This window comes from Ursus arctos, unplaced genomic scaffold (assembly GCF_023065955.2).
Source record: "Ursus arctos isolate Adak ecotype North America unplaced genomic scaffold, UrsArc2.0 scaffold_16, whole genome shotgun sequence".
Lineage (NCBI taxonomy): Eukaryota > Metazoa > Chordata > Mammalia > Carnivora > Ursidae > Ursus > Ursus arctos.
This window is the reverse complement of record NW_026622830.1, coordinates 43,046,628-43,059,667: the sequence shown is the minus strand read 5'-3', so window position 1 is coordinate 43,059,667 and position 13,040 is coordinate 43,046,628. Positions and strand designations below refer to the sequence as shown.

The window sequence follows — 13,040 nt, the reverse complement described above, 5'->3', positions numbered from 1 at the left end:
AGAAGAGAGGTTATAGGCTTAAGCTCTGGGTGCTCTCGGGTTAGGAGGTGAGGGAGATGAGGAGGAACCAGCTGGAGACTACAAGCAGCAGCAGGCGAGGAGAGAGGAAACCAGGAAGTATGGTGTCCCCAAAGCCAAGCCAATTGAGTGTCCCTGGAACAGAAGACAGATCAGACGCTGACAGGTCAGGAGGTGAGAACTGATCATTGGATAGAAAAGTGACATCTTTACTTTCACTAACCTGGTTTTGAAATTAACCTCCTCCCATTTTGAATGCAGGCAACAAATCCCAGTAGTTTGCGCAGTAGCTGAGACTGTCACCAACAGAAACCCCAACGTTTTCATTGTTGGTGAGGAAGTACTGTTTCTGGCCATCTTTGCTTCCAGATGACAGTAGTTCCTAGACCTTGTTATTTAATGTGTTAATAAAGAAGTGCCTATGCTATGAAATCATGCATTTTAATAATTCTGATCATTCTACTGCAATAGAATTGTTTTCCTTCTGTCCTCCTACATATTTTATTTTAAGCATTTAAAATATTAATCTGAGAAGGGGGGCCATGCAACATGAAAAGGTTAAAGATTATCTCAATATTAACCACAAAGGAGTGACCAAAAGCCAAAGCGGGTGGAGGAACAGCATTCCTAACCTAGGGCACCAGTGCGGCACTTAGCCCAGCGTTCAACAAACGAAGGGACCACAGACACTTTGTGGTGACTGTGGCTGGGGTAGGTGAGGCTGTTATCACAGCTCACACTCGCCAAGGATGCCACAAAGGAAGGTGACGTCCATGCATCTGTGCGGCCACCGGAGCGTGCCCAGCCAAGGTCCTGAGGGAGGGGAGCAGGGGAGCAATCCTTCTTCGCTCCATAGTGGTTTCACTTGAGGTGGCTCCACTGCTCACACCCCCTTTCCTTTCCTTTCGTCTGCCCTTTGGGCTGCTCTACGCCAGGCTGACCTACTGTTTCCCTGTGGCCAGAGCTCTGCTCTGCTTTCATTTTGGAAACAACAGAAGGTCCTCTTTACCCTACCCTTCCAATATCTGGCCACCCGGACATTATCGGGCAAAACAGAGGAACTAACAGCAAAGTCACGACTCCCTGCTTCGGCAAAATCAGGGAGAGACCCTAGCACAGAAACCACAGCCAAATTAGTCAGCTCCTGCATCAGTAAAATGAAGACCATCCTGGAGCTTTAGCTCATAGGGTAGTTAGGAGAGTCAACGAGCTGGCTGCTGTGACGCACTGAGAACAGCGGCGGGCACATGGTAAACACCGTATGCATTGTTCAATAAAGACACGCTTGCCCTTTCTCTTTCTTCCCCACTAAAAAAAGCACCAAGTAAAATGTGTCTGAAATTTCACAAATTCATTGTTAACCAACATAGCATTCGAGAATAAGTGACATTAATCTGAAAAACATAGTATTATGGAATGCTTACAGTCATTCTTAAACTTGAAAAGAAAAAGAGATGTTAACGACAAGATGGCAGCCCAGCTCTCCCAGCCCAGTATCTACTGCAGTCAGACATCAAGATCGTGATGTGATGGCCCCTGATGTACCATCACGTCTTCCAGCAAACCTAACATCCCTGGGCCTTACACACGGGGGTGGAAGTGGAGGGGGTACTGCCACTGGTGTCTGTCTTCTGCAGAGCTTGGGGACTACCTTGCTGTGTTATGTTCCCTGGATGTGGGAGAAAGCAGCCACTAAAGCTCTCTTCTTTTCCCTTTGGCACCAACCCGATTCCCACTTTAATTTTAGTTCAACAATGCAAAGGGGAAAGGGAAATCCCCTGGCTAAAGTTCCACTTCCACGGAGTTTGGCACTATTCTGAATGTGAGGTGGACAGTCTTTAATCAAAAATCATTGTGCATTTGTTTAGTGTATGGAGAAAAAATTAGCCATTGAGGTCCAGGGAAATCAGAGAGAATGCCAGGGTGCTGCTGCAAGAAGCTTGGGGCCCATCTGGTCTACCCCCTGGCTTTTTTTTTTTTGTGTAGAGAAGGAAAAGAAGTGGAGGGCATGTGGCATTTCCACAGCTAAGGGGGAATACAGTTTCTCCAGAGACGCAGGAGAGTTAAAGCACCACCTTCCAGCTGCAAAATGCCTCCTTGCTATTGCTTGCTCTCCTTGCAGTCTAGGACAGGAAACAAGTTGGGCTGGTTTGAAACTTGCCTGGGCAACCAGCACCACCTGGTTCACCTGCCCTTGCAGGATTCCTGCCTGTCTCATGACTTGCAAGCAAAACCCACTCCGTGAATCTCACCCTCACACTGCACCAGGCTGCCTCAACCCATTTCCTGGGAAAGAGGGGAAAGCTAATAATGAGGCTGGCCTCCGAGGTGCCAGGCATCAGTGTCTATATTCTATTGCCTTTGCTAGTAAACAATTGCAGCCTCCAAGAGCTAAGATGAGGTTGGAGTGACCTCCCCCAGCCTACCACCCCCACGCTGACCTCCGCACTCCCATTCTCCCAATAAAGACCAGTCCCTTACGACTTAGTGCGATACAAACACAACACTTCAATGCTTAACAAGCATTGTCTATTGTATATTGTCCCCCACTTTTCTCAGTTATTTACAACCACATCCAAACTCCAACACACTGGCTCACATTTTAGACTAATGGCTATGGTAAGCGCTGGGTTTTTTTTTTTTCTGACCTGAGAACGCAAAATGAGTCCATCCTCTTTAGGGCGCCCCTTTAAACCTTCTGGAGACTGACACGGGCTACACTGAATTCTATTTTGCACGCGGAGGATCCTGCTGCGTTATTGTTTCCATCACTGTGAGTAGGTGGATACGACAGATAGAACTTTAGGTTTCCGGGTTCTGGTGCCAGGAGGTATTGAGAGGGTGTAAAGTTCAAGTGCCTTCAAAGTGATTAAAATAAACAGGCAACTGGTTCCTAGGCCACTCCCACCTCCTACAGACAGCTTCATTGGGAGAGGCCACCACACTCCCAGTTCCCAAACTTCTGAGAAGCCACCGAGATGGCAGTCCTCGTAGCTGCTAGGGTCCACTTAGCCCCCATCTGACGCCCGGCACCTGATTGTCTCTGTCACCTGTGGGCTTCGCTGGGTTCCAATCCATTCTTCAGGCTGACATCTGTCTGCACCATCTCCTGTTTCAGTTCTCCGATCTCCGAGACGATTGTGTCAATGAGCTATTCAAAGACAAAAATAGTGTGACGTCAGGCAGTGGAAGAGGCGTGCCCAGAGCCCAGAGAGCTTCAGCGGCTTCAATAGGAGCACAGAGAAGACCACCTTTTTTTTTTTTTTTTAATCCCGGCTGTGTGAATTTCCTCTACCCAGAGGAAAAAAATGAGGGTGGGAGCAGCTTTTTCTAAAAAAAAAAAAAGAGGAAGAACTTAGGTTTCGGTACTGCCCTAAGAAAAAGGATATGACACCCAGTTTGGTTTCTCAACATGAATACAAAGAGGAATAAACAAATCCTGGTAAAACCAGGCCTCCACATTCATTTTGTCAAAGTCAAAACTCAAGAGGAATTCCCTGAATTAAAGTTTATACAATCATTGTTCTGGCTCAGAAATAAGCATACTTGTTTTTGTTTTTTTAAAGATTTTATTTATTTGAGAGAGAGGGAGAGCACGAGTGGGGGCGGGGTGGGTGGAGAGGTACAGAGGGAGAGAGAGAAGCAGACTCCCCACTGAGCAGGGAGCCTGATAAGGGCTCAATCCCAGGACCCTGAGGTCATGACCTGAGCCGAAGGCAGATGCTTAGCCATCTGAGCCACCCAGATGCTCCAGAAATAAGAATATTTAAAAGACACACATAGCTTACAATCAATTTCCAGACATTAAAAGCTTACTCATCCTATTCTTTGCTTTTTATTTATTTATTTTTTTATAAAGAAGACTGCTTAGGGAAAGGGAAGAGAGAGGGCTACATGGGGTGGGGAGTGGGTGAACCAGAGGGGAATGCAGAGGGAGATGTACCCTCATCTTGCAGAAGGCTCATGCGTGCTTGTATCCTCTACCCACACACCTGGGAAGAGGCTACATCTGCCCCTCAAGGCTGGTCTAAACTCTTGAACCCACCTAATCACTCAGCCAACAGAATCCTTCCTGGAGCTAACTAGGCACTCTATGTGTAGAGCCCTTGTTCTCAAAGTGTGTCATTGCTCACTAATTCTAAAAAAAATATATAGTTATTTTTTACATAAGTGTTACTTATGTCATTGTGTAATAGATTTATTATTGTTTCAAAATAAGTATTTTTTAAAAATTTCTCCATTTTATTTCCTAATACAGCAAGCATCTGTAGCTATAACCCACATGAACATAAGCTCTTTGGGGTCCTCCATAATTTTTAATAGGATAAAGGGATCCTAGGGCTATAAAGTTTGATAATCACTATTCTAGCTAAAGATAAGTGTTGTCTTGTCTCAAGCAGATTTATCCCACCCAAGCGCTGGCAGAAACTTCATCTGAGCTTACAGGCTGTTCTAAACTGTTGACCCCATCTATTCATTCATTAATTCAACAAACCTTTTCGGGCACCCACTTCATGTCAGGTGCTACAAGCATGGAGTGAGGTGGACAGTTCTCATGGAGATGATATTCCAATGGAGCACAGACCACAGCCTTGAGCACTGAGAAGAGCCAGGATGAGAACAGAACAGGGTGATGCTGTAGGGGGCAGTTAAGCGGCCACCACTCTAGGTAGGATGGGATGGTGAGGGTGGATCTTTGAGGAAGTGATGGAGCTCTGAATGACAAGGGGGGGCCATGAAAAGATCAAGGGAAGATCCCTCCATACAGAGAAAGTCCCAGAGGCTGGGGAGGCACGTGGCAGGAGAGGCAGGCAGACACCAGAGCTCATTGGCATTCTAGATCACAGTACCCGTACAGTTGAGTTTTCTACATTAAGAACCATCAAAGGGCTTTAGGAGGGGAAGACATTTTCTTTGTTTTATGTTCTAAAAAGATCACTTTGGCTGCTGGTTAGAGATGGTTTCTAAGGGCAAGAGGAGAAGCAGCAAGACCAGTCTGGAGGCAACTGCAAGGATGTAGGCAAGAGTGGTCCAGGTGGCTTGGACCAAGATGGTAGCAGAGGAATTAGAAAGAAGGGGAGAAATATAAGAACAATTTACACAGAAATTGATAGAAGTTGATGGACTTGATGTAGGAGTGGTAGGAAGAGAAGGATCAAGCACAACTCCTAAGTTCTTGACTTGATTATCAGATAGATAGATGGCCGTGTCCTTGACTGACATGGGGAGGGTTAGGTTTGAGGAAGAAATCGAGTTGGATATTGGGTCATTATGTCTTGATTTTCTTATTGGTATGGAGATATTTATACATTTGGAAGTCACTGGCATATGTGCTGGCATTCCAAAGCCCTGTGAAAGGGAGAGATTAACTGAGGGGAAAGTGGAGATGGAGAAGGGGTCCCTGAAAATAGCTTTGCATGCTCCCAATGCTCAGAGGTCAGAAGAAGGGAGGCCAGCCAAGTCCTCCATGCTTGATCCATCTCTGTTGTGTGTGCCTGGGATGCAAGCTGTAGGCAAACATTCTAGAAGCACTGGGGACTTGGAAGAGAAAATGACCAGGAGATCCCTTTTATACATAGCCCGCTGGCAAAAATGTACAAGTCTGACAATATTTGAAAATGTGGGAAAACACCCCCAAATGCTGCTAGAGGAGTATTATTTGTAGAGCCCACTTTGAAGAGCAATTTGGTAATGTCTTATAGAGTTAGAAACACACAGACCTCCTAGATATGCACTCTAGAGAAATCCAGGCACATGGGTGCAAGGAGACCTTTATAAGAATATTTGCTGCATCATTATTTGTAAGAAAACCAAATTATAAGCACTTAAATGTCCATCAATAATAGAATGGGTAAACTGAGGTATGTAGCAGTTAAAATTAATGAACCAGAGCTATCGGTATCAACACACATATAAACAGAAATGCTCAAAAACTTCTCACAAAAGCAAAAAAAAAAAAAAAAAAGGCTTGAAAAGGGTTATATCCAGTATATAAGGTTTAAAACCATTCAAATCTGTACAATACTATAGTGTTTACAAATATACACATAGATAGACAACTCCAATGTGTGATATGGGGGTTATAATCTTTTTCTTTTTTTTAATAATTTTTTATTATGTTATGTTAGTCACCATACAGTATATCTTTATGGGGGTTATAATCTTAATCCAGGATAGTGGTTACCCCTGGAGGAGAATGGATGAAGATGTTCACAGGTCAAGGGGCTCAACCACCCATGAGACTTTATTTCTTAAAATGAAATGGCAAAATGATGATTTGACAGAGTTCCATGACATGTGTTTAGTAGTATGTGTGATTTTCTGTATGTTTATTCCTAATCAAGATTATTAGGAAAATAAAAGGGGTGCTATGTCTGAAAATGGAAGGAGGTGGAAGGACTGAGAAGGGGGGAGCAAGTGGGGTGAGGGAAGGCAGTCTGAGTGTCTGTGCTGAAGGCCTCCCAATCTGGGCTGGGTCACCCGCCCATTCTGGGCCACAGCTATGGTCCTGGGCAGGAGAGCCACACACAGGAGCGTCACCCACAGCCTCGGGCAAACCTAGGAGAAAAAGTTCCCATCCCCAGCAAGGAGACAGGTCATGAGGCACAATCAGCCTCTCCACACCCTCAGTCACCTTGACAGCCACCATTATTAATGTGAACGTTTAAACACAGCCTTCCCCAGGAGATGCCTTTGATCTTCTCTGGCCAGAGTGTTTCTCCTCACACTGGTCTTGCTGACACCTTCAGTAGTATCTCAAGACCTCCACATGCCACACCTGCTTCCTTCTGTACCTAACCTAACACAAAGAACCTAGAAGTTGTGGTTCTTACGCAGGAGCACTCGGATGGCAAATCATGAACAACACCATTTATCTGTAATGCAGAAGGGTAGTGCAGTGACGCCTAAGACACAGAGGTGGATGAGGACAGAGGGCCCACCTGGCTGCATGACTGAGACCCTTCCCAGCCGGCTGAGGGTCTTGCCACCCCTCCACCTCTCCCCACCTCTCCCCTCCGTTCTGCCCCTGCTTGCCCACCTGACGGCACAGACTCTCTGAATAATTGGTTGTTCCACCCACCAGGCCCCTCCACCCGCAAAAGTCATCCCCAAACATCTGCTCCTCCCTGAGGTCTGCCCTGGTGTCAATGATTGGATTTGAGATGTTTCTCAAATTCTCCCAGATACACTTGTGTTTGTTTGTGTTTTTGATACCTGTAGATGTTTGATGGAACTTTTATGCTCGTAATGCTCTTTATCTTTGAGGATAAACAGAGATAATCTGCCATCCACGGGGGGGGGGGGGGGGGGTAGTTTTAAGCTAAGCTTTCTCATGTTAAAGACAATAGCAGTTTCAACTAAGTGCTTTATCAAAGTCGCAATCGAAATTTCGCCAAATCCACTTACACAGCTGAAGACCCCACCATATCCCTGTAGCTGTCCAGAATTCCTACAAAACAGGGAAGGGACTGCTTAAGCATCTGCCTATTTTGTCTACCTTATTTGTCTTCCCAGGATGTGTGTGGACAGTTGGGAAGATGGTCACGGGGCCAAGTGCAATTATTCAGTGCAATCAGAGCAAGACAGGACACCAGGGTGCAGGGCACCAAATTAGTGAGACAGTGGTTCTACCAAAAACACAGTGTCTGTATCATTTCCAGAAAAGTACAAGTCATGAGGAAGGCCCCAAACCAGGAAACAGACACGGACAAGCACTGGGCATCACAGAGTCCGCTCTGATAAAGCCAGGGCATCGTCTGTGTTTGCTACCTCCCGCAGGCAAACAGAGGTGGTGTGCTGACCTTCCCATGCAGGGACAGAGCAGGCTGCTGTGCGCAACAGGAAAGAGGAAGGCAAGCCCTGTGTTGGGTCTCTGGGCCCCTTCCTCATTCTACTCAGAAACCTCTGTTCACCCTCCTCCCTCATCTATGAGCATTTGTGCATGACAAAGTGCAGGGAGCCTGAACTGTTCACCTGGGTGATTTTCATGCCAGCTGGCATCCAGGCCAAGGGCAGGAGCAGCGTTCAGGAAGGCCTAGGTTCTTTCCCTCTGAGATCACACCCAGCGCACGGCCTGGGCAAGGCTGGGCCTGCAGCGTCCCAGGCTAGAGCCGGAGTCTACACTAATTTGTACCACTTTGCAATCATTCTGGTAATCTCCCCATAGGCGGGAACCTCCTTTGAGGGGCCACACAGCCAGCAGCAGCTTTGTACACTTTCAAGAATGTCTGGTCGCAGCAACTGCCTGGTGGTTTGGCAGCATGGACCAGTGGAGAGGGCACCAGCTTTGGGCTCAGAAAGACCTGCCTTCAAATCCCACCTGATCCCCGCCCACCGTTGGTTGTGTCCTGAACCTTGTTTTTAATTGTGAGCCTTGCCATGAAAAAGAATGATACTAGAAAACACTTCAAATAGACGCAGACACCTCCCAGCCTGGAAAGAGGCCATTTCATTACTCGGGGCAAACCTGGTCTACCTGGGCAGACCAGTGTTTGTGGCATCCAATCTTCCTTTGCTGCCTAGAAGTCTCTAATCTCAACATCTGCCCACTAGACGCCCCTTTTCCCTGACCGGGGACAGAGGTCTTGATGCCATCCCTGCTCACATGGGAGGCTGGAGGGAGGGAAAAGGGAGGGACTCTAAATCTTGTGTTCTTTCTTTTAGGGTTAGATAAAGGAGAAAAAAAATCTCTTGAAGGCCAAGTGGAATTAAAAGGAGAAAGTGTTTACAGAGCAAGTTCTGATACAGCACTCTTCAAATGGCAAGTCGAACTCAGGAATGTTATCTTGGTTTGAAAAGGGGATGTGTTGCTGATATGGGGAAGCCTTGAAACCTAGGGTGTGGGAAAAGTCAAGTGTTTAGCTCTCAGCACTGGAATTCCTATTTTCCTGGTGCATCATCTTGGCCTTGGGGTGTGATGGGCCTTTACAGCCCCATCAGCCCCGTGGGATTAGACCTACCTCCAGGTCACGAAAAACCACATCACCCAAACAATCCCTCTTCTGTCTGCTTCTGTTGAGCTGGGGGAGCCTTATGATCTGGTGGGTACATCCCATGTTTGGGGCTCTTCTAAAGTAGTCTGGAAAAAAAGGGGTTTCTCATCCACCTTCAGACGATCTTTGCCCCCAGGAACTGTCAGCATGGAAACAAACAAAATAATGAAGGCTTCTTCCTTCCACTTGCAGAAGAGGGTCTAGAAAATGATGGTGGGGCATCCCAAAACCCTGTAATTTTTTGGCTTTCTAAACTTTGTGTGCCACATCCCCCGAGGGTGTTTGCATTTATATTTTTGAAATTTAATTATAATTGCAAACAAAAAACATGAATACATCCTCATTGAAAAACATAAATTGTCGTTAAATCTAATATCCCTTGGCCATCACCCATAATCCTTTTCACCTACCCAGAGGTAACCACTATTAACAGTTTTGTGCACACCATTCTCGAACGGTATCGTCCTGTGCTTTTTCTACCCAATGGAATTGTACTGATGTATTGTCCTGTGGTTCCCTTCTTTTACTCAATGAAATGTGGGATTTGTCCACATTGACACATGAAGCCCTAGCTCATTCATTTTTTTAACATTTAAAAAAATTTATTTAAATTCAATTAACATATAGTATATTAGTTTCAGATGTAGAGTTAGGTGATTCATCAGTTGCATGTAACATTCAGTGCTCATTGCATCACATGCCCTCCTTAATGTCCATCACCCAGTTATCCCATCCCCCTACCCACCTCCCCTCCAGCAACCCTCAGTTTGTTTCCTATGATTAAGAGTCTCTTATGATTTGTCTCCCTCTCTGATTTTGTCTTGTTTTATTTTTCCCTCCCTTCCCCTATCCTCCTCTGTTTTGTTTCTTAAATTCCACATATCAGTGAAATCATATGGTATTTGTCTTTCTCTGATTGACCTATTTCGCTTAGCATAATACCCTCTAGTTGCATTCACGTCATTGCAAATGACAAGACTTCATGTTTTTGATGGCTGAGTAGTATTCCATTGTGTGTGTGTGTGTGTGTGTGTGTGTGTGTGTGTGTGTGTGTATCAGTGTTTGATTTTATCAAACTTTTAAGCTTTGGCCAATCTGATGAGTATACGTGGCTTCTTATTGTTTTACTGTGCTTTGCTCAGATTATATTTTTGTTGTTCATTCGTATTTCTTCCTTTGAGGAATTGCCTGTTCATTTATCTGATGCCCATTTTGGGGTTTCTTGGTTTTTCTCATTAAACTGCACGAGTTGTGGATATGCATCTCTTGTCTCAAATATTTAAAAGATTTTCTCTCATACTGTTTTTTGTTTTTTAATTTCCTTAAGCTTTTAATGTTGATAGAATCAAAATTTTTCATTATGGCCCTTGTTTATTGAGCCTTATCTAGGAAGACCTTTCCTTTATTTTTTTTAAGATTTATTTATTTATTTATTTGAGAGAGAGAGAGAGAGCAGGGGAAGGGGTAAAGAGAGGGAGAGGGAGAGAGAGAATCCCATGCAGACTACACACTGAGTATGGAGCCCAATGCGGTGCTCAATCCCAGGACCCCAAGATCATGACCTGAGCTGAAATTAAGAGTTGGAAGCTTAACTGACTAAGCCACCCAGGTGCCCCTAGGAAGACATTTCTTATCTTGAAATTATAAAGTTTCCTCCCTTTTCTGCTGAGACTTACATATAGTTTTGCCTATTTACATATAACGTATTTATTTATAAGTAGGCCCTTCATTCATCTGGAGTATAATTTTATGTGTGGTATAAAGTCAGGACAAGGAGGGGAGGGATAACTCTAATAATGCCCACACTAGGTTCCCCAAAACCCTAAACCCTGCACTCTGAGATGCCAAATCTGTCTCAAGGTGTCTTCTGCAGGCCAAGGAATGTGCCAGAGGGCCACCACTTTCAAACATGAAGGCTGGGGATGGCCTGTGAGGCAGGAGATTGAACTCTGCCCTTGATTTTTTTTTTCCAAATGGAGAGCAAGTGAACCCAACAGCATTTTTGCAATAGTCCATCTTAGCCCTGCTGATTCAAAGCATCCCCTAATCACAGTCAGAACCTTCCTATTTACTAAAAACAACATTCACTATCTTTTTATTCCATTTTCTACTTTGGAGTTAAGAAAAAAAAGTACCTCCACATACTTACACAGAGAAAAAGTTAATACGCAACCCACCCTGTACCCTCCTCTGAGTAAAGTGAAACAAATGGCTTGTTGTGAATAACTTTCTGTTTTTAGCTCAAAGCAGAAAAGAGTAGTGTTAAAAATAGAAATACTAGGTCCCAAATGGAGTCACTTGTGCAAAGCCCCATGTCGCAAACCAGGACTTAATGCCTAACCTACCTGCAGTTCCAGCCTCTCCCAGGAGTGGTATTTTAAACCAGTCTGCAATTTCCTAATCAATACAGGTAACGTAAATGGAAGGACAGACCCTGGTCCTTCCCCCAGAGGAAGGTGACCAGCCTGAAACAAACCTTTCTTTTATTTATGACTTCCTTGTCCCTACTCCCTTCTGCCTATGCACGTCTTCCATTTTGTACTGCTCCCTAGAACTCCTTTCTATTTGTCGGACAAGGCACTGCCCCATTCAGAAACTACTGGCCAATTAGACCTTCAAGTTTACTCAGGTGAATTGTGTTTCCTAAACATCAGTATTTAGAGGAAACAAACACAAGTGAACAAATCTAATATTTAAAAGCAGAATGTGGCTAAATGACTGGCTTGGAATTCCTTCGGCTCTGTAGCTTCAAGCAGTGTGTCCTGGAATAAATCATTTGACTCCTTAAATTTCCTCATCTGTGAACTGAGACCATACTGAGGGCTGCTTCTCAGGCCTGTTTAAGAGTGCATTGAGATGATGCAGACAAAGTCCACAGCAGATGTGCATTTTTAATATTTGCTGGCGGGGAGTGGGCTTACCAAGTTACATTGCCCACCCATAACATAAAAATCAGAGGTCTGGTTCAGAGGGTACTAGAAATACAGAGTGGGATTAAGGTAGCAGGATGTGTTGGCTGATTGTATCTGTTGGGGGACACAGGTCCTTGTACAATGCCCATGAGAAAGATCTCCACATGCTATGTCCCTAGAGGCACATCAATTCGATAGGGCTTTTTGGGGCCCAATATGCATGAATATTCTTAAAGCCAATAGAAACATTTGAAATTAGGAGATTTCCAGAAAATTCAGGACCTGGTGTCCTTTGTGTGCATCGGTAACTTCTGGGTACACCTCAAGATGTTGATGGACCAGGTTTTCATAGCTTTTAGCCTCTTGGAGCTTCCTCAGATCTGAAAACCCCTGCAAACATCAGGCAGCACAGTGGCCTCTCCCAAGACCAGTGTTTCCACCAGAGAGGGCCCCTAATGCTTCCCAAAAGTGGTCAGGAGAAGAAAACCTGGCCCTATACAGCCAGTCCCAAGGCCCTGGTCAAAGCACAGCTTTCAGGTAGCCAGAACCTGCTTTGTCTGGTGTACAGAGACCAAGAAGGACCCTCAAAGTCAGTCCTTGACCAGTAACAGATGGGTGCTGAGGTATAAATGCCCCAGTTCCCTCTCCTCTGGTGGAGACAGCTGAGAAGACCTATACTGTCCCCAAGATCCCTTTAAGATGGAGCCAAAGTTATCTTCAAGGGGACTTTGCTTGAAGTTGGACCCTTGTCTGCCCTCCTTCCCTGCCCCACTCCACTATGGGTTTCTCTTGGGAGCCCTTCCTGATAAGCCACTTTCATAAAAATCTTTAGCTCTGCACCTATTTCTGGGGAACCTGACTTAAGACAGCCCCCAACCTTCACTCATGGCTCTCCTCTTTCACTGTTTGAGGTGGATGGTCCTGCCTGTGGGTTATTCCTAGAGCCAGAGGCTCACTCACATGCCCCTACCTGGATGTAACTCCCAGAGTAGGAACCATGTCTTTTTGCTCCCTGCTATAAGTTTGGAGCTCAGGCCAGTCCCTGGCACACACGAGTTGTTGAATGAATGAGTGCTCTTCCTCCTCTGCCTTCCTCTTGGTAACTTCCCTGTTCATT

The 13,040-nt window shown here is 45.2% G+C and overlaps 1 protein-coding gene across 5 annotated transcripts in view; it reads right to left on the bottom strand.

Annotated features, from left to right (window-relative positions):
• The window catches only part of RIN2 (Ras and Rab interactor 2), a 238,662-nt gene that overhangs the window by 58,915 nt on the left and 166,707 nt on the right, over nucleotides 1-13,040 (bottom strand). For 3 of the 5 annotated variants that reach the window (XM_026502950.4, XM_026502951.4, XM_026502957.4), the window contains one exon: nucleotides 3,069-3,169. In XM_026502950.4, coding sequence (XP_026358735.1) covers nucleotides 3,069-3,169 — 101 coding nt within the window. Of the gene's footprint in view, nucleotides 1-2,666; nucleotides 2,790-3,051; nucleotides 3,170-13,040 lie in introns of those variants that run through there. The other 2 variants (XM_044385663.3, XM_057312692.1) reach the window with 2 other exon arrangements.